A 21,791-nucleotide genomic window follows, 5' to 3' on the forward strand; every position below is an offset into this window, starting at 1 on the left:
CACACATTCTATTTGGGGCTGCTAACTGAGCTTGAACTCTGTTACACAATTTGATTTTGTATTTGATTATCGAACAGGTAGCGCTGCTATCAAACACCTTGTGCTGTCAACATTTATGAGTGCAAGGCAGTATTGCTAAGAGTATCTTGCCATGGCATCTCCTGCTTCCGTCACCAACCTCGGAAGCAATGGGAGGTCTGGCCCGCTCCCGGCTGCAGCTGCAAGGAGGGCGCAGTTGGTCACAAGGATCAGATTCACGGGGTTCGATGGCATAAGGCGATGGCAGTATGAGCCTGGGAGGCTTTGCAGGTGTATGGTCGTCACTAATCTGATTGAGGAGAAGGTTGTTCAGTTCTCGTCAAGAGGGAGTGTCAGTGTGAAAGCTGATGATGACAATGATCTGCTTCTGAAGCCGCCACAGAAGCCAGTCCGGTCAAATGGACCCCCGGAGAGCATGAAAACAGCATCACTGCCGGATCAGAAGCCAGCAGGGGCAACTTTAGACGACAGAGAGAAGGTCAGAGAGTCACTGGACGCTGTATTGGAGAAAGCAGAGAAGCTTGAGGCCTCCAGCTTTGGTAATGCAGATGGTGGCAACCTTGGTTCAAGGCAGAGTAATGTTTCCATGAGTAATGGTCCAGGACCGACAGCAGTGGAGGAAGGTGGTAATTCAAGGAAGACAAAAACACTAAAGAGTGTATGGCGGAAGGGGAACCCTGTGCCAACTGTACGTAAGGTCATTAGAGAGCAACCAAGAACTGAAACAAGGAGTCAGTCTATACCTGTGGCTAAACCTTCAGTGTCATCTGCATCTAAGCCTTCCCCTCTGCTACTATCTAAACCTTCTGTAGCACAGCCTCCTCGTCGGCCTATCAAGTCTGATACATCAAATGAGAAAAAAGGACCCATCCTTATTGATAAATTTGCTTCCAAGAGGGCAGCAGTTGATCCGATTGTACCTGAGGAATTGTTAGACCCTCTAAAACCAGTACGAGGCCCACCAGCAAAAGTCAGAGTTGATCGTCGTAAAAAACCAGACACACAAGCTGGTTCCAGACGACGTATGTCCAATGATGATGGATTAGTTGATGAGGATACTACTGACGTGCCAATTTCTGGTGTTCCAGTGCGCAAGGGTAGGAGGTGGAGCAAGGCAAAACGCCGCGCTGCAAGGCTAGAGGCTATGCAAGCTGAAGAGCCAGTCAGAGTTGAGATCCTTGAAGTTGGTGAAGAAGGTATGCTGATTGAGGACTTGGCATATGAGTTGGCAATTGGTGAATCAGAAATTTTACGATTCTTATCGGTGAGAGGAGTTATGCTTGACAATGTTCAGACTCTAGATAAAGATTTGGTTAAGATGGTTTGCATGGAATATGATGTTGAAGTACTAGAAAGTGGTCCTGTGAAAGTGGAGGAAATGGCTAAGAAGAAGGAGTTCCTTGATGATGAAGATTTGGATAAATTGGAAGTGAGGCCTCCCATTGTGACTATCATGGGCCATGTTGATCATGGGAAGGTACTAAGACTGATGCTAACTCTTGGAACTCACAACTTTTCTAAAGTATTGGTTGTATGACACTGCTATTTTTGTTTGCAGACAACTCTGTTGGATTATATACGCAAGAGCAAGGTAAACTTATAATAACTTCTCTTTGATGTATGAAGTTTTTTTATTGAATAAAGTTCCTTTTCGCAACAATTATTGATCTAACCCAAATTCCTTACAGTTGGTGGCATCTGAAGCTGGTGGTATAACACAAGGGATTGGAGCATATCAGGTTCTTTTACCAGTAGATGGAAACCATCAAGCCTGTGTTTTTCTGGATACTCCAGGACATGAGGTGTATATATATATAACTTCTGTTGTTATGTAGTCCACAGTTCACCCGTTTTATTTTATGTACACTTAAGCATATGCCATTACTATTCTTAATTCTTTGAGATCTCAGGCGTTTGGTGCAATGAGAGCTCGAGGAGCTAGAGTAACCGATATCTGTATTGTTGTTGTTGCTGCGGATGATGGTGTTCGGCCACAAACAAGTGAGGCAATTGCACATGCAAGGGCAGCAGGGGTGCCAATTATAATAGCAATAAACAAGGTCTATTTTCAAATCATTTCCTTGTCTTCCATTGGTGTAAATTGTTAGAAGCTCCCTTCGTAGAATTCATTCAACTCACATGGAAGCAGATAGACAAGGAGGGAGCTAATGCAGAACGAGTTATGCAAGAACTTTCCCAAATTGGGATAATGCCAGAAATGTGGGGTGGTGATACCCCAATGGTCGAGGTTGCTGATTGTGCCAATTTAAAACAGTAGCTCAATAGTATAGCATCTTATTACCTATTTGAACCATTTTATTTGATCTCTACCAGATAAGTGCTCTTACTGGGGATAATGTTGATGAACTTCTGGAAACTGTCATGCTTGTTGCAGAGGTACGTTTCTGTTTGCACAATGTTTTCCAGCAATCTATTAAATTCTTTTTTGACCTTTTCTTTTCTTGCAAATTTGAAGTTGCAAGAATTAAAGGCAAATCCACATAGGAATGCGAAGGGCACTGTTATTGAAGCATGCCTTGACAAGGCCAAAGGGCCTCTTGCTACCTTAGTTGTTCAGAATGGAACCCTAAACAAAGCTGATATTATTGTGTGTGGTGAAGCTTATGGAAAGGTTGGTCTCCTATATTCCTATTTATTGCATTTGTCAATATGTCAGGAGTACAATGTAGCAATAGAAAAACATAGTCTAGCATATAAATTTGTAGATTGATTGGTATATAACATCACATCTATGTTGTGACAGATCCGTGCATTGTATGATGACTGTGGGAAGCTCGTTGACAAAGCAGGACCATCCAATGCAGTGCAGGTTTTTCCTTCCCTATTTTATTCAATTTTCTCTTCTGTGATTCCTTCCTACTTTTTCCTTATTCTATCACATTTATGTTTATGTCAAATGATTTTTACTTGAATTGCATTTCTTTGTTTTTGCTGCAAAATATACATTAGCTCTCGTGAATGAGTCATATAAAGTTGTACTATGAGTGCACCGATAATTTCTCCTTTATTAGATTATAAGAATGTTGTGAACATGCCTTTAGCTGAGTTGGTTAGATGGCTCTAGTAGCACTCATCAGGTCCTGGGTTTGACTCCTAGTGGGAGCAAATTTTAGGCTGAGGTTAAAAAATATCATTCGCTAGTTCCCCTGGTTGTGTGCACATGAGACAGACTTGACCTATGGCGGGCGGATTCCCATGTAGGGGCTAGGAGACTCAAAGCACGGGTAAAGATCTGGCTTATAGGGGGCGGATCTCCATGCTGCACAGGGCCAGCTTTTGTGACCTTTCTCAGTCGGGCTCTGGTTGAGCTTCTTAATATAATACCATGGGGAGTGGGGACGGTCTTTTCCTACCAACTGAGTTTTTTCTTTAAAAATATAAGATTGTTGGAACAACAAAATTGAGAGTGGGGGCTGGATCTCCAGAGCCATTAGTTCGCATTGGGCTCCTAATGCAAGATAACAATGGAAAGAGAGACAAATGAAGGCTAAAGTTAACATGGTAAGAGACAATAAAAGGAGATTTGAATGGATGGAATATACCCAAGGATTTAGCCTCGAATAGGAGTGCATGAAAAACAACTATTCATGTGCCTGAACTTTGACTTGTGGTTTTTGTTTGGTTTCAACTCTAACATACCCTAACTTTCTTGGGGTTAAAAGGCTTTGTTGTTCCGGTACAATAAAACTGGATCTTGATAACTAACATATATCACCATGATGAGGACTATATGCGAGATTAGTTATGAATTAAACCTTGGTACACATTTGTTGGATAAGGCTGGACTTTAGAAATTCACTGTGTCAGCATGGATTTTCCTAAGCAGTGCAACAAAATGAAAATAGCTATGTTTTCAAGCTTGCATTATACCTCCGAAGGATGATTCCTTTTGTTTTAACCAGTGGTTGAACGCTCATGGAACAGCAGTGATATAAGCATCCTAACTTTTTAAGAAAAATTCTTTACAGGTTATTGGCCTCAATAACGTTCCCCTTGCCGGTGATGAATTTGAGGTTGTTGACAACCTTGATGTTGCACGTGAAAGGGCGAATGGGCGTGCTGAAGCACTGCGCATAGAAAGGATATCTGCAAAAGCTGGGGAAGGAAAAGTCACACTCTCAGCTATTGCAGCATCGGTTTCATCTGCGAAGCAAGTTGGAATTGATACACATGAGCTAAATGTTATCCTTAAAGTTGATTTTCAGGTAGTGGGGATATATGTAAACAACATGGGCATTTTGTTCTTTTGTTTATAATAATAATGGTCCTTTCTTTCTGAAAAGACTAACAATTGATCAATAGGGTTCAATCGAGGCTATTAGGCAAGCCATCCAAACTCTTCCACAAGAAAATGTCTCTCTGAGATTCCTCCTTCAAGGTCCAGGAGATGTGAGTGTTAGTGATGTTGATCTGGCTGTTGCTTCGGAAGGAATTATATTTGGCTTTAATGTCAGAGCACCAGGATCAGTTAAAAACTATGCTAAGAAGAAAGGTGTTGAAATTCGGATGTACAAAGTGATCTATGATTTGATTGATGATTTACGGAAGGCCATGGAAGGTCTTCTCGAACCCGCTGAGGTAACATACACTTTTGGGATTTTAGATCAGTTGACTGAGAGAAGTCCATAAAGTCAATGGGATGTCATCATTAATTGTAGTTCAACATCTTTCCAAAGTTGACAGATCTTTCATCCTTTAATTAAATGAATATTCACTAATTTATCCATTAGGATTCTAAACTGGGTTTTTTTTTCTGTTTTGTAAAGACAGTAAGTTTAGTGACCTGTTTTTTTTTTGTTTATCCTGAACACATGTTTCTTCTCCAGGAGGAAGTACCAATTGGTTCGGCAAAAGTTCGAGCTGTCTTTAGTAGTGGCAGTGGAAAGGTGGCCGGATGCATGATTACAACAGGAAAAGTTGTTCAAGATTGTAATGTGCGGGTTCTTCGTAAAGGGAAAGAAGTATATGTGGGTTCGCTTGATTCCTTGAGAAGGGTGAAAGAAACTGTGAAGGAGGTATAGAATTGACACTCGAGTCTTCTGATCTTTGCACTGCAGTTCACTTACTGGTTAATTAGTTAATGGAAGATGCCCATTTCGTCTTTGTATTGGACAAACAAAATTACTTTCTGAACAGGGAAAACTACAGTTACCTTAGTGATTCAGCAATACTTTGTTATGTTCATGCATCCAATCAGTGCTAACAATGTGAACTGGGTTTTTTCCTTTCCACTAGGTTGGTGCTGGGCTAGAGTGTGGTATTGGGGTAGATGACTTCGATGAATGGGAGGAAGGTGACATCATAGAGGCATTCAATACCGTGAATAAGGCAAGAACCCTCGAGGAGGCCTCTGCTACCGTGACTGCCGCACTCAAGGATGCAGGGGTCCAGCTGTAGAATTGGCAACACGCTGATACTCTTTTTTATTAATGGTATGAAATGTTAATTTATATATACTTTGAAGCTGAATGGTGAGCTGAAGCTATTGTGCTGAAGCTGTTGTGAGCTGGACCGGTGGACCGTTTCCCTGATTCCTTCGGTGGTGGCTGAAGCTGAATGGTGAGCTGCTGGAGAGTGGAGACGTGGAGTGGTGGCCGGTGGGCGCCTGGGCGGTGGCTGCCGGCTGGTGCAGACTGTGCACTTGTGCAGTGCAGTGGCGCTAATATATTGTGTGTGGCTGTGGAAGATGCATGTGTGGATCGGCTGTCTGTAGTGAGATGGAAGATACTGTATATAGCATATCAAACCATATATTCATCGTATATACATTAATTATTGATATTGAATTTTGTCGGTCAAGCGTATGGGCCGGCCAAGCCAAACTGTATTTGCCGAAAGCCGCTTTTGAATCGCCGGGAGTGGCAAGGCAGCTAGTTGGGGTTTCACACGCAGCAGGTTTAGATTAGAAGTTTGCACGGTTGCAAAGGTTTGGTTTGCACCAGATACGTTCCTTTTTTAATAGTTAGGTCATCTTTTAATTAATTTGAACCACATGATGTTGATCAAGGGACGATGTTGATCAAGGGACGCAGAGGAGTGTGAGGGAGATTTGAAAAAGTGTGATTAGCAGCTATATGAGGTGGTTGTGGCCCGTGTGAGAATTTAAATGTTAAATATGTCATACGGTTAGATCTCTAACGAACCAATAGACATGCTTACACGCTTGCATCTAATGTCTGCTTGCATATTAGTCGCTGCCTTTTGTTATAGAATACATCACGTCAGTCGAAGGTGTTTTAATGCACTAAAGTTAACCGTAGCTAAAATTAGCTGCAGACATCTAAACAATCTAGATAGTAGTTCAACTATTAACTATTTTTTAGTAAATTAGTTAATAGTTAGGTCATCTTTAACGATGCCTCAAACATATGTATTAAATTGAAAATAAGCTCGAGTCTCATGAGCTGGCTCGAGCTCGGAGAGTCTCGGCTCGGAGCGGCTCGCGAGCCTCGAACGAGTGGAGCCGAGCCCGTTCTTTGAGCTCGTTTTTACAGCGAACCGAGCTGAGTCGGTTCGTTCGAGCTCGCGAGCCTTGCAAAATAGATCAATTTAGAGAAAGAAAGGTATCTGAGCATGCTCATAACGAGTGAATCAACAATAAGACTAATAAGTGAATCAATAAAGCAATTATATATATCATTCGAAATTTCCACATGAAAAACTGACACACTCGAAAGTACAACCACAATTGCATGGGTCAAGCCATAAAGTAACTGTTGGGGGTATGCTTCGTAGCCGAAGATCCTAAAGAAAGAGAACACCTTCGGCAGATCTTATCAGAAGCAGCGCCGAAGCCATCACCTATAAAGCTTCGGCACAGTGACAGATCTCAAGACGAAGGGGTAAACCGACTTAAAGATGAAATGACTTAAAAGACCCGCGATGTTTTGTGTCATTATTGTAGTCGATTGTAAGGGGCATAAATGTAATTTTACACAGGCTGCGCCCTGTGCCTATAAATAGATGAACAGTACCCCTATACTGTTCACGCAATCCTGTTACGCTAGAATTATTGCTTTCTGCCAAGACGAAGCATTTGAGAACAAGTCCCTAACATTGGCGCCCACCTCCGATGAACTCACTTCCACTTTTCTGAGCTGATGGCTTCGTTCAACAATCAAGCTGGAGCTGCTTCGGCCCCGAAGCTGGTACTCCCGATAACAGGCGGTTCATGCTCAGAGCCGGCCAACAAGAAGCAAAAGAAGGAGGCACAGAGAAGAGTACAGCATGTCGGGGTGCAAGGACCTTTCATCAAGTCAAGATGGTCCCACATCCCAACTACCTTCTCCCAAGAGGACCTTCAGCTCAAGGATTACCCTCACAATGATGCTATGGTTATTTCTTGTGTCATCAAAGGATTTCTGGTCCACAATGTTCTGGTTGATACATGCAGTGCAGCGGATATTATATTTGCTAAGGCCTTCAGACAGATGCAAGAGCCAGAGGATAAGATTCATGATGCTACACACCCTCTTTGTGGCTTCGGAGGAAGGCAGATTGTAGCGCTCGACAAGATCACAATGCTAGTGACCTTCGGATTTGTGAACAATACAAGGACTGAGGAAGTTGTGCTCGATATTGACGACATGGAGTACCCCTACAATGCAATCATTGGTCGTGGGACACTCAATGCTTTTGAAGCAATTCTTCACCCAGCATATCTTTGCATGAAGATACATTCGGATCAAGGGCCTATTGCTATTCATGGAAGTCAGGAAGCTGCCAGAAAGGCCGAAGGAAACTGGACAGATTCAAAAGCAATCCATAACATAGATGGGGCCGAAGCTTGTGAGCAATACAAGTACAGAAGGGAGAAGGCTGCTTCGGCTGATCAGCCGAAGCCCATGCTTTTATGTGAAGATATAGCAGAGCAGAAGGTGCTGCTAGGATCTCAATTATCTGAGTAGCAGGAGAAAACCCTGATAAGGTTCCTGATCAACAACAAAGATGTCTTCGCATGGTCAGCTAATGATCTCTGTGGTGTCAACAGGGATGTTATTGAACACTCGCTCAATGTTGATCCATCCTTTAGACCCAGAAAGCAGAGGCTTCGAAAAATGTCTGATGACAAAGCCGAAGGTGCTCGGAATGAAGTGAAAAGACTTCTTAGCGCTGGAGTCATCAGAGAAGTAAAATATCCAGAATGGCTAGCTAACACTGTTATGGTGAAGAAGGCCAATGGTAAATGGAGAATGTGCATTGATTTTACTGATCTCAACAAGGCTTGTCCGAAGGATGAATTTCCATTACCAAGGATAGATTCTCTAGTAGATGCAGCAGCTTCGTCAGAGCTCATGAGTCTATTAGATTGTTATTCAGGCTATCATCAAATCTGGATGAAGAAGGAAGATGAGCCAAAAACCAGCTTCATCACCCCCAGTGGTACATATTGTTACCTTTGGATGCCTGAGGGGCTCAAGAATGCTGGAGGAAGCTTCAGCAGGATGACATCGAAAGTCCTTCATTCTCAGATAGGCAGAAATGTGCTAACATATGTTGATGATATCATAGTAAAAAGCACGAAGCAAGAAAATCATATTGCTGATCTACAGGAAACATTTGCTAACTTTAGGCAAGCTGGCCTGAAGTTGAAACCAGAAAAATGTGTCTTCGGAGTAAAGAAGGGCAAATTCCTTGGTTGTCTAGTTTCAACAAAAGGAATCAAGGCTAATCCAAACAAAATTGAAGCCATTCTTCGGATGGAGCCGCCAAGTACAAAGAAGGGGGCTCAACGGCTGACAGGAAGATTGGCATCTTTGAATCGATTTATATCCAGATCAGCAGAGAGAAATTTACCATTCTTTGAAGTGCTGAAGTCGGCCGAAGTCTTTCAATGGGAATCAGTTCTAACGACGCTAACTCCACCAGCGCCAGGGGCTCCTCTGCTGCTCTATGTGGCAGCTTCGCACTCTGCAGTGAGTGTGGCGCTTGTCCAGGAGAAGCTTGAAGGACAAACTAAAAAGCAAGCCCCAGTGTACTTTGTCTCCGAAGTTCTCAGTTTGTCAAAGAAAAACTATACAGAATTGGAGAAGGTGCTATATGCTGTCTTAATGGCCTCTAGGAAGCTTCGACACTACTTTCAAGCATACCATATAATTGTTCCTTCATCACAGCCTTTGAAGGATATTATGAGGAACAGAGAAGCTACTGGAAGGATTGGAAAGTGGGCTGCAGAACTCAACGAATTCAGCATTGATTATGTGCATAGATCTTCGATTCAGTCCCAGGCGTTAGCAGACTTCATCGCTGACTGGACGCCAGGGGCTCAGGAGGAAGAAGCAAGTAAAGATGCCGAAGCTTGGACAGTGTTCTGCGACGGTTCCTGGGGAACCTTCGGGGCAGGTGCGGCTGCTGTTTTAATTGCACCTTCCAGAGTTAGAACATGCTATGCAGTGAAACTTGATTTCAGTTCCACAAATAATATTGCTGAATACGAAGCTTTGCTTTTGGGGCTTCAGAAGTTGAAGGCAATGGGGATAAGAAGGGCGATTCTCAAAACTGATTCCCAAGTTATTTCTGGTCATGTTGACAAGAGTTGTAAAGCAAGAGATCCGAAGCTTGAGAAATATTTGGATACAGTTCGAAGGCTTGAAGCTTCCTTCGAAGGATTTTCTGTCAAGAATATCCCACGAGGAGAAAATGAGCACGCTGATCTGCTAGCCAAGTCAGCGGCACAGGGGCTGCCTTTACCTTCGGAAGTATTCTTTGAAACAATAAAAGCACCTTCGGTGGAACTTCTTGAAAGAGCAGTGCTCAATATATCTCCTGTTTATAGTGAAGATTGGAGAACCGAGATCATGTCTTTTCTCCAGGGCAATTTCCTTTCAGATGATAAAGCTTATAATAAGAGAATAGAGGCAAGAGCCCGACCATATGTGATAATAGAAGGGGAGTTATACAAACATGGAGTTTGTTCTCCATTGCTCAAATGTTTATCCAGAGCTGAAGGTATAGAATTGATGAAGGAAATACACGCAGGTCTGTGTTGTTCTCACATCGGATCTAGGCCTTTGCTAGGAAAAGTTTTTCGTCAAGGATTTTATTGGCCGAAGGCAGCTTCGGATGCAGCAGAATTACTCCAAAAATGCGAAGGCTGTCAAAAATGTGCAAGAGATCAAAAACAGCCTTCATCTTTGACTCAGTTAATACAGCTCACTTGGCCGTTGCAAAGGTGGGACCTTGATTTGCTAGGCCCACTTCCACCAACACAAGGAAATCTAAAATATGTTGTGGTAGCAGTAGAATATTTTTCTAAGTGGATTGAGGCGAAACCTTTAGCCACAATAACTTCGGTCACTGTTCAAAAAAATTTCTGGCAAAATATTGTCTGTCGCTTCGGAGTGCCGAAGGCTATTACTGTGGACAACGAAACACAATTTGATGCCGAAGCTTTCAAAGAGTTTTGTGAACAAATTGGCACGAAGATTCATTTTGCATCGGTTAGGCATCCGGAGTCAAATGGACTTGTCGAAAGAGCTAATGGCATTATAATGACAGGAATAATGAAGTTAATATTCAATCAACCCAGGGGAAAGTGGCCAGATGAATTAATCAAAGTGGTGTGGAGCCACAACACAACAATGTCAAGGTCAACAGGCTTTACACCATTCAAATTGCTGTTTGGTGACGAAGCAATAACCCCAGAAGAAGCTAAAGCGGGATCAATAAGAACAGTGGCTTCGGCGGAGGACGAAGCTGATTATTCTGTGGCAAAAGATGCTATAGAAGGCATCAGGCTTCAGGCTGTGGAGAATATCAATAAATATCAAGCCGAAACAATAAAATGGCGTGACAGAAAAGTTCGGTTAAAAAATATCAAGCCAGGGCACTTGGTACTTCGGAGAGTTGCCAACCCAGATACAATAGGCAAGCTACAGTTAAAGTGGGAAGGACCTTTTCTGGTATTATCTTCGTCAAGACCCAGTTCTTACAGATTGAAGGATATGAACGGCAACGACATTCCTAGATCTTGGAATGCGGATGAGCTTCGGCGATATTATGGGTAGCTTGATGTAACCTTTTTTGTTTTTTCTATTTTTTCCCTATGGCACCCTTTTCCTTTCCAAAGGGGGAGAAAGGTTTTTAATGGGGCCGTAGCGTGTAATTCTTCTTTTTCTTATTTCAGCTCTACAAGAGCAATATCCCCCAAAGATGTAAATGTAAAAACTGAGCATGCACCATCGAGTGCAAAGAGAAAAGAAAAAACAGGGAGAAGCTCGAAAGACGTCCCTAAGGGGATGCAGAGCACGACGAAGCTACAAAAAGCCATTCCTAAGGGAGCGCAACGTAAGTTTTCTGCTCAAAAGTCGTTCCTAAGGGAATGCAGAGCTTACAGCGAAGAGTCAACGCTGATTCCGCCGAAATATAAGGCGAAGCGCGAAAAGTCAACGCGATACCGCCGAAATAGAAGGCGAAGAAGTTCAAAAGACGTTCCTAAGGGAATGCAGAACTTACAGCGAAAAGTCAGCGCTGATATACCAAAAAATAAGCGGTGAAGCCGAAAAATAAACGGCAAAGAGACTTTGGTTGTTCCTAAGAAAACGAAGGCTTTGGTTATGGCTTCGTATGTGTGGGTTTGGACTTTCATTTGCACGGTACATTACATCATACATTTGCATTCATAAACATTCATTTAGACATACATAGGATCATCATCATAGCATAAACAGTTACTTCGGTTCTAAAGAGAAGGCTTTGGAAAAAAGAAAAAGAAGCAATTTTATGCTTCGCTGTGTACGAAAAGAAGGGAAGGTGTTTTTCGCCTTCGGCTCAAAAATGCTAATTTCGTTCACATCAAAGCACTTTACACATTGATGGAAAGGTAAGAATATATTACAAGGTATGGACAAGGTCCACGAAATAAAATTTAATTACATCATTATTTACACAAATTATTACAAGAGTTTTTAGAGTTTTTTCTACAGACTACTCAAGCTTCGTCTGTGTCCATGGAGCTTCGTCTTTTTACTCCACAGCTTCGGCCTCGGCTTCATCATCCTGTACATATTAAAGTACTGTAAGCAAAATTCAATTTCGAAGGAAGAGGTAAGTACAAGGTATGATTTTGTTACCGGCTTAAGGTGACTTCGAGCTTCATCACCAGCTTTGCTTCGTCCACCTTTTGTCCATACCAATTTTATAAATCTATTGGCTATGCTTCGGGCTAGGTTGGGATTGTTATCCAAATCTGCTGGTGATAAGTTGAAATTGGGTCTATTGATAATCTTTCCATGTTCGCAGCCAGACTTCAGAAAGGCAACAGCTGTGCCCCGAGAAGCTATCAGGGCACATAAGTCACCATGTCTAGCTATAACTTCGTCAAGGTCATCAATTTCACCTTCGATATGCTCGAAGGCACCTGGCAGGTCTTCCGCCGAAGGAGTAAATTTCTCACTGCTGGCTCCAACAAAATAGAACACCTGCTTCAACCGTTGAACGCATCGATTGCTGAATTCCAGACATTTATCCTGAAGGCTTGTCAATGATTTTTTCAAATCTGAACTTTTTTTGGACTTCGGCCTCAAATCTTGCATTAAGCTTCTCCTTTTCTTCTTCGAAGTTTTCTGATTGAGAGAGAAGCTTCGTATTTAATTCTGTTATTTTAGCTTCAGCTGCTGCCAGCAAGCTTTCCGTTCTCTGAAGTTCGAAGCCTTTCTTTTCAATAGTAGCTGATTGCTCTTTTATTTTGCTCTCTAAATTTTCAATTATAACCTCGTGTTTTTTATCTTCCAAGTCCTGCTGCATTTTCAAAGCTTTGCTCAGCAGCATACTCTGTACACAAACAACCTTCGTTAGAAAATATCTTCGTTACTAAAAACAATAAAAGACAGAGAAAAGTTGTTTACCTTGAAATTGGAATAAAACAAACTACCGACGATGTGTTGTCGTCGGTAGCGGCTGATATCTGTTTCGAGCTTCGGGAAACCGATACTCTTTGATAGAGTACCGATAACCTTTGCACCAGTTTGGTCCCACACGCAACCTAACCTTTCGTCATCAATGCCACCGAAGAGAAGTGCTCCAGGCCGATATCCGCAAGATATTGCATATTCTTTTAGCTCTTCTTTTTCAGCTTTTGTCAGTTCTTGACCAATTAAGTTTTGAAAGATAAAAGTTTCATCTTCCGAAGGGTCTTCGGTTATTTCTTTCTCTCTCTCGGGCTCTGAGGCCGTAATCTCTTCGGTGGCTGCGGCAGCCTCTTCTGCGGCAGCTTCTTCCGCGGCCATGTTTAATAGTATCTTATCTATATCAGCAACCGTGCTTTCTAAATTAATATCTTCGGCTCCGGCAGCTTCGGCGTTTGTAGCTTCAGTAGTTGTTGTGCCCTCAACAGCTGGGGCCTTCGGAGCTGAAGCTTGTGGTGGTGTCCCTTCGATGTGAGAGCACCTAGAGGGGGGGTGAATAGGTGATCCTGTAACACTTAAAACTTAGGCCACAAAAACTTGGTTAAGTGTTAGCACAATGACCGCCAAGTGGCTAGAGAGGAATCTTCAACAAAACACAATAACCAACAAGATCAATCACAGAGATGGCACGGTGGTTATCCCGTGGTTCGGCCAAGACCAACGCTTGCCTACTCCACATTGTGGCGTCCCAACGGACGAGGGTTGCAATCAACCCCTCTCAAGCGGTCCAAAGACCCACTTGAATACCACGGTGTTTTGCTTGCTTTTTCTCAATCCCGTTTGCGAGGAATCTCCACAACTTGGAGCCTCTCGCCCTTACAACTTGAAGTTCACAAAGAAGCACAGAGCAAGGGAGGGATTAGCAACGCACACAAGACCCAAGAATCAGAGTGTCAACACGCACACAAGTCGCAACAAGAGCTCGCAACACAACTCAATGAGTTCACAACTCCACTAGAGCTCTATATGCTATCACAAAGAAACGAATGCGCGAAATCGAGGTCTTGATGCTTAGGAATGTTGTAGGAATGCTTGGTGTACTGTTCCATGCGCCTAGGGGTCCCTTTTATAGCCCCAAGGCAGCTAGGAGCCGTTGAGAGCAATCTAGGAAGGCTGATCTTGCCTTCTGTCGACTGGCGCACCGGACACTGTCCGGTGCACACCGGACACTGTCCGGTGCCCGATTTCTTTCCAAAAATGACGCAGTCGACCGTTGGCAGCCGGAGAGCCGTTGGCGCACCGGACATGTCCGGTGCACACCGGACAGTCCGGTGCCCCCTTCTAGCCGTTGGCTCGGCCACGTGTCCCGCGCAGATTGCGCGGCCGACCGTTGGCCCTGCCGACCGTTGGCTCACCGGACAGTCCGGTGCACACCGGACAGTCCGGTGAATTATAGCCGTACGTCGCCGGTGAATTCCCGAGAGCGGCCACTTCGCTCGAGCCAGTCTGGCGCACCGGACACTGTCCGGTGCACCACCGGACAGTCCGGTGCTCCCAGACTCAGCAGATTCTTGGCTGCTCGAGCCAAGACATTTTCAATTGGATTTTTCCTGTTTCCAGCACTTAGACACAATACATTAGTCCATAAAACAATGTACTAAGTCTGAGAAACATACCTTTATCCTTGATTTGTACATTGTCCACCTTTTTACACTTAGGCACTTGTGTTGGACACTAAATCACCAAAATACTTAGAAATGGCCCAAGGGCACATTTCCCTTTCAATCTCCCCCTTTTTGGTGATTTATGCCAACACAACATAAAGCAAGTAGAACAAGTACAAAATCAATTCAAATAAGAACTCAAATTGTTTTGATTCGAATTTGACATATATGAATCACTCTTTGCCACCACTTGGTTTGTTTTTGCAAATCAAACTCAAATTTCTATCTCTAAGTCAAACACACATGTTAAGACATAAAGAGAGTCATTCCAAGAGAAATTGATTCAAGATTTCAAAAACTCCCCTTTTTCCCATAATCAATACTTCTCCCCCACAAGAAGCCAACTTTTGACAAGAGAGACAATAAAAGAGTTTTGACAAACCAAAAGCTCTATTCTACTAATTTCAAAATCTCTCAAGTGGTAGCTGATCCATTTATCGCTTTGGCCTTTATTTTCTCCCCCTTTGACATCAAGCACCAAAACGGGATCAATCTTGGCCCTTTAACCCCATTGCCTCACCAAAATCTTCCAATAAGAATACAAAGGCAATAAGAGTATATGAGATGAACTTGGAATAAGTTACCCTCTCATCAGAGTGCAGTGGAAGTCTTTCATGGTCCAAGTCCACCTTTTCCCTTTCAAACCTCCTTTGAGACTAAAACAAGCAAACTCAAGCATATGGTCAGTCTCAAAGGGTCAAGTTGTAGCACAGCTCCCCCTAAATATGTGCATCACTTGCAAAAAGGACTTGTGAGGTCCAGGGAGTGTTTGTACAACTTGAGCACCACAATAAGCAACAAAATGCAGAATGAACATGATCAAAGGCATAAACACATGTATGCTATAATTCAATCCAAGTTCCGCGAATCTAAGACATTTAGCTCACTACGCAGCCTGCAAAAGGTCTTCTCATCTAGAGGCTTGGTAAAGATATCGGCTAGCTGGTTTTCGGTGCTAACATGAAACACTTCGATATCTCCCTTTTGCTGGTGGTCTCTCAAAAAGTGATGCCGGATGTCAATGTGCTTTGTGCGGCTGTGCTCAACAGGATTTTCCGCTATTCGGATAGCACTCTCATTATCACATAGGAGTGGGACTTTGCTCAGATTGTAGCCAAAGTCCTGGAGGGTTTGCCTCATCCAAAGTAGTTGCGCGCAACACTGTCCTGTGGCAACATACTCGGCCTCAGCGGTGGATAGGGCAACGGAAGTTTGTTTCTTAGAGTTCCATGACACCAGGGACCTTCCTAAGAATTGGCACGTCCCCGATGTACTCTTCCTATCGACCTTACATCCAGCATAGTCGGAATCTGAGTACCCAATCAAGTCAAAGTTAGACCCCTTCGGATACCAGATCTCGAAGCAAGGCGTAGCGACTAAATATCGAAGAATTCGCTTCACAGCCACTAAGTGACACTCCTTAGGATCGGATTGAAATCTAGCACACATGCATACGCTAAGCATAATATCCGGTCTACTAGCACATAAATAAAGCAAAGAACCTATCATGGACCGGTATGCTTTTTGATCAACGAACTTACCTCCTTTGTTGAGGTCGGTGTGTCCGTCAGTTCCCATCGGCGTCTTTGCGGGCTTGGCGTCCTTCATCCCAAACCGCTTTAGCAAGTCTTGCGTGTACTTCGTTTGGGAGATGAAAGTGCCGTCCTTGAGTTGCTTCACTTGGAACCCAAGGAAGTAGTTCAACTCGCCCATCATCGACATCTCGAATTTCTGCGTCATAACCCTGCTAAACTCTTCACAAGACTTTTGATTAGTAGAACCAAATATTATGTCATCGACATAAATTTGGCACACAAAAAGATCACCATCGCAAGTCTTAGTAAAAAGAGTTGGATCGGCTTTCCCAACCTTGAAAGCATTAGCAATTAAAAAGTCTCTAAGGCATTCATACCATGCTCTTGGGGCTTGCTTAAGTCCATAGAGCGCCTTAGAGAGCTTACACACGTGGTCGGGGTACCGTTCATCCTCGAAGCCAGGGGGTTGCTCCACGTACACCTCCTCCTTGATCGGCCCGTTGAGGAAAGCGCTCTTCACATCCATTTGGTACAACCTGAAAGAATGGTGAGCGGCATATGCTAGCAAGATACGAATTGATTCTAGCCTAGCCACAGGAGCGAACGTCTCCTCAAAGTCCAAACCTGCGACTTGGGCATAACCTTTTGCCACAAGTCGAGCCTTGTTCCTCGTCACCACCCCGTGCTCGTCCTGTTTGTTGCGAAACACCCATTTGGTTCCCACAACATTTTGCTTGGGACGAGGCACTAGTGTCCAAACTTCATTGCGCTTGAAATTGTTGAGTTCCTCCTGCATGGCCAACACCCAGTCCGGATCTAGCAAGGCCTCTTCTACCCTAAAAGGCTCAATAGAAGAGACAAAGGAGTAATGCTCACAAAAATTAACTAATCTCGATCGAGTAGTTACTCCCTTGCTAATATCACCCAATATTTGGTCGATGGGATGATCCCTTTGAATCGTCGCTCGAACTTGGGTTGGAGGTGCCTGAGGTGCTTCTTCCTCTTCAACTTGATCATCCTGTGCTCCCCCTTGATCATGCGCCTCCACTTGAGGTACCTGTTCGTCATCTTGGGTTGGGGGATGCACCATAGTTGAGGAAGACGGTTGATCTTGCTCCAATTGTTCCTGAGGCCGTACATCTCCAATCGCCATGGTGCGTATCGTGGCCGTTGGAACGTCTTCTTCATCTACATCATCAAGATCAACAACTTGCTCTCTTGGAGAGCCATTAGTCTCATCAAATACAACGTCGCTAGAGACTTCAACCAAACCCGATGATTTGTTGAAGACCCTATACGCCTTTGTATTTGAATCATAACCTAATAAAAACCCTTCTACAACTTTGGGAGCAAATTTAGAAGATCTACCTTTCTTCACAAGAATATAACACTTGCTCCCAAATACACGAAAATAAGACACATTGGGTTTGTTACCGGTTAGCAGCTCATATGAAGTCGTCTTGAGGAGGCGGTGAAGGTAGACCCTGTTGATGGCGTGGCAAGCCGTGTTCACGGCTTCCGACCAAAAACGCTCGGGGGTCTTGAACTCTCCAAGCATAGTCCTCGCCATATCAATGAGTGTCCTGTTCTTCCTCTCTACCACACCATTTTGCTGAGGTGTGTAGGGAGCGGAGAACTCGTGCTTGATCCCCTCCTCCTCAAGGAACTCCTCCACTTGGAGATTCTTGAATTCGGACCCGTTGTCGCTTCTTATCTTTTTCACTTTGAGCTCAAACTCATTTTGAGCTCTCCTTAGGAAGCGCTTGAGGGTCCCTTGGGTTTCAGACTTATCCTGCAAAAAGAACACCCAAGTGAAGCGGGAAAAGTCATCAACAATAACTAGACCATACTTACTTCCTCCTATGCTCAGATAGGCGACGGGTCCGAAGAGGTCCATATGCAGTAGCTCCAGAGGTCTTGAAGTGGTCATCACATTCTTACTGTGATGTGCTCCTCCCACTTGTTTACCTGCTTGACAAGCTGCACAAGGTCTATCTTTTTCGAATTGCACGTTAGTCAAACCTATCACATATTCTCCCTTTAGAAGCTTGTGAAGGTTCTTCATCCCCACATGTGCTAAGCGGCGATGCCACAGCCAGCCCATGCTAGTCTTAGCAATTAAGCATGCATCTAGACCGACCTCTTCTTTTGCAAAATCAACCAAATAAAGTTTGCCGTCTAGTACACCCTTAAAAGCTAGTGAACCATCACATCTTCTAAAGACAGACACATCTAAATTTGTAAATAGACAATTATATCCCATTTTGCATAATTGACTAACAGATAACAAATTATATCCAAGCGACTCGACTAAAAACACATTAGAAATAGAGTGCTCAGATGAAATAGCAATTTTACCTAACCCTTTTACCTTGCCTTGGTTCCCATCACCGAATATAATTGAATCATGGGAATCCTCGTTTTTGACGTAGGAGGTGAACATCTTCTTCTCCCCCGTCATATGGTTTGTGCATCCGCTGTCGATAATCCAGCTTGAGCCCCCGGATGCATAAACCTGCAAGGCAAATTTAGGCTTGGGTCTTAGGTACCCAACTCTTGTTGGGTCCTACAAGGTTAGTCACAATTTCCTTAGGGACCCAAATGCAAGTTTTATCACCCTTGCATTTTGCCCCTAATTTCCTAGCAACTATCTTCCTATCCTTTCTACAAATAGCAAAGGAAGCATTTAAAGCATGATAAATTGTAGAGGGACCATTCATAACTTTTCTAGGAACATGAACAACATTCTTTCTAGACACATGATGAATATTTTTCCTAGGCATATTGTGAACAACATTTTTCCTACCAACATTTCTATCATGCACATAGGAAGAACTAGAAGCAAACATGGCATGAGAATCAAAAGCATCATATGCATTATAACTTCTATAAGCATTTCTATATTGTCTCTTGTCATGATACATAAAAGCATGGTTCTTTTTAGCACTACTAGCCATAGGGGCCTTCCCTTTCTCCTTGGTGGAGATGGGAGCCTTATGGCTTGTTAAGTCCTTGGCTTCCCTCTTAAAGCCAAGTCCATCCTTAATTGAGGGGTGTCTACCAATCGTATAGGCATCCCTTGCAAATTTTAGCTTATCGAAATCACTTTTGCTAGTCTTAAGTTGGTCATTAAGACTAGCTACTTCATCATTTAATCTAGAAATTGCAACTAGGTGTTTACTACAAGCATCAATATCAAAATCCTTACACCTAGTACAAATTATAACATGTTCTACACAAGAATTAGATTTATTTGCTACTTCTAATTTAGCATTTAAATCATTGTTAACACCTTTTAAAGTAGAAATGGTTTCATGACAAGTAGATAGTTCATAAGAAAGCATTTCATTTCTTTTAACTTCTAAAGCATAGGATTTTTGTGCCTCTACAAATTTATCATGTTCATCATATAACAAATCCTCTTGCTTTTCTAAAAGCCTATCCTTTTCATTCAAGGCATCAATCAATTCATTGATTTTATCAATTTTATTTCTATCCAATCCCTTGAACAAGCTAGAGTAATCTATTTCATCCTTATCACTAGATTCGTCCTCACTTGAAGAAGCATAAGTAGAGTTTCGAGTACATACCTTCTTCTCCCTTGCCATAAGGCATGTGTGACGCTCGTTGGGGAAGAGGGATGACTTGTTGAAGGCGGTGGCGGCGAGTCCTTCATTGTCGGAGTCGGACGAAGAGCAATCCAAATCCCACTCCTTGCCAAGATGTGCCTCGCCCTTTGCCTTCTTATAGTTCTTTTTCTCCCTCTTGATCCCTTGATCCTGATCACTATCATTGTCGGGACAGTTAGCAATAAAATGACCAAGCTTACCACATTTGAAGCATGAGCGCTTCCCCTTTGTCTTGGTCTTGCTTGGTTGCCCCTTGCGACCCTTTAGCGCCGTCTTGAATCTCTTGATGATGAGGGCCATCTCTTCATCATTAAGTCCGGCCGCCTCAATTTGTGCCACCTTGCTAGGTAGCGCCTCCTTGCTTCTTGTTGCCTTGAGAGCAAGGGGTTGAGGCTCGTTGATTGGACCATTCAATGCGTCGTCCACGTACCTCGCCTCCTTGATCATCATTCGCCCGCTTACGAATTTTCCAAGGACTTCTTCGGGCGACATTTTGGTGTACCTGGGATTCTCACGAATATTATTCACCAAATGAGGATCAAGAACGGTAAAGGACCTTAGCATCAGTCGGACGACGTCGTGGTCCGTCCATCGCGTGCTTCCGTAGCTCCTTATTTTGTTGATAAGGGTCTTGAGCCGGTTGTATGTTGGTGTCGGCTCCTTGCCCCTTATCATCGCGAATCGTCCAAGCTCGCCCTCCACCAACTCCATCTTAGTGAGTAAGGTGACGTCGTTCCCCTCATGTGAAATCTTGAGGGTATCCCAGATCTGCTTGGCGTTATCCAAGCCGCTCACTTTGTGGTATTCATCCCTGCACAATGAAGCTAGAAGAACAGTAGTAGCTTGTGCATTCTTATGAATTTGCTCATTAATGAACATTGGACTATCCGAACTATCAAAGTGCATTCCACTCTCTACAATCTCCCATATACTAGGATGGAGAGAGAACAAGTGACTACGCATTTTGTGACTCCAAAATCCGTAGTCCTCTCCATCAAAATGAGGAGGTTTACCAAGTGGAATAGATAATAAATGAGCATTTGTACTTTGAGGAATACGAGAGTAATCAAAAGAAAAGTTCGAATTGACCGGTTTTCTTCTCTCGTAGTCGTTGTGGTCGTCGTCCTTTTGGGAAGAAGTAGACTCATCGCTGTCGTCGTAGTAGACAATTTCCTTGATGTGCCTTGTCTTCTTCTTCTTCCCATCTCTCCGTCTATGGCCCGAGCCGGAGTCTGTGGGCTTGTCATCCTTTGGCTCGTTGACGAAGGATTCCTTCTCTTTGTCGTTGATCACGATTCCCTTCCCCTTAGGATCCATCTCTTCGGGCGGTTAGTCCCTTTGTGAAGAGAACGACTCTGATACCAATTGGGAGCACCTAGAGGGGGGTGAATAGGTGATCCTGTAACACTTAAAACTTAGGCCACAAAAACTTGGTTAAGTGTTAGCACAATGACCGCCAAGTGGCTAGAGAGGAATCTTCAACAAAACACAATAACCAACAAGATCAATCACAGAGATGGCACGGTGGTTATCCCGTGGTTCGGCCAAGACCAACGCTTTCCTACTCCACGTTGTGGCGTCCCAATGGATGAGGGTTGGAATCAACCCCTCTCAAGCGGTCCAAAGACCCACTTGAATACCACAATGTTTTGCTTGCTTTTGCTCAATCCCGTTTGCGAGGAATCTCCACAACTTGGAGCCTCTCGCCCTTACAACTTGAAGTTCACAAAGAAGTACAGAGCAAGGGAGGGATTAGCAACGCACACAAGACCCAAGAATCAGAGTGTCAACACGCACACAAGTCGCAACAAGAGCTCGCAACACAACTCAATGAGTTCACAACTCCACTAGAGCTCTATATGCTATCACAAAGAAACGAATGCGCGAAATCGAGGTCTTGGTGCTTAGGAATGCTGTAGGAATGCTTGGTGTACTCCTCCATGCGCCTAGGGGTCCCTTTTATAGCCCCAAGGCAGCTAGGAGCCGTTGAGAGCAATC

At 43.6% G+C, this 21,791-nt stretch overlaps 1 protein-coding gene and 1 long non-coding RNA gene across 5 annotated transcripts in view; one reads left to right on the top strand and one right to left on the bottom strand.

The window, feature by feature from the left end:
- The window catches only part of LOC103630288 (uncharacterized), a 16,898-nt gene extending 16,715 nt beyond the window's left edge, over positions 1-183 (bottom strand). The window contains exon 1 of the long non-coding RNA XR_554969.2: positions 98-183. This is a non-coding gene — a long non-coding RNA (uncharacterized lncRNA). The remainder of the gene's footprint in view (positions 1-97) is intronic.
- The window catches only part of LOC103630286 (translation initiation factor IF-2, chloroplastic), a 6,472-nt gene extending 608 nt beyond the window's left edge, over positions 1-5,864 (top strand). For 2 of the 4 annotated variants that reach the window (XM_008651346.3, XM_035960193.1), the window contains exons 2-14: positions 78-1,516; positions 1,598-1,630; positions 1,728-1,841; positions 1,950-2,099; positions 2,189-2,287; positions 2,374-2,436; positions 2,516-2,671; positions 2,804-2,869; positions 4,029-4,265; positions 4,363-4,638; positions 4,887-5,075; positions 5,296-5,492; positions 5,557-5,864. In XM_008651346.3, coding sequence (XP_008649568.1) covers positions 152-1,516; positions 1,598-1,630; positions 1,728-1,841; positions 1,950-2,099; positions 2,189-2,287; positions 2,374-2,436; positions 2,516-2,671; positions 2,804-2,869; positions 4,029-4,265; positions 4,363-4,638; positions 4,887-5,075; positions 5,296-5,457 — 2,910 coding nt within the window. In that variant the 5' untranslated portion in view covers positions 78-151 and the 3' untranslated portion in view covers positions 5,458-5,492; positions 5,557-5,864. Of the gene's footprint in view, positions 1-77; positions 1,517-1,597; positions 1,631-1,727; positions 1,842-1,949; positions 2,100-2,188; positions 2,288-2,373; positions 2,437-2,515; positions 2,672-2,803; positions 2,870-4,028; positions 4,266-4,362; positions 4,639-4,886; positions 5,076-5,295 lie in introns of all 4 variants that reach the window. The other 2 variants (XM_035960192.1, XM_020539540.2) reach the window with 1 other exon arrangement.
- Positions 5,865-21,791: the final 15,927 nt, after the last annotated feature.

The sequence above is a fragment of the Zea mays genome, chromosome 6 (assembly GCF_902167145.1).
Source record: "Zea mays cultivar B73 chromosome 6, Zm-B73-REFERENCE-NAM-5.0, whole genome shotgun sequence".
Classification (NCBI taxonomy): domain Eukaryota; kingdom Viridiplantae; phylum Streptophyta; class Magnoliopsida; order Poales; family Poaceae; genus Zea; species Zea mays.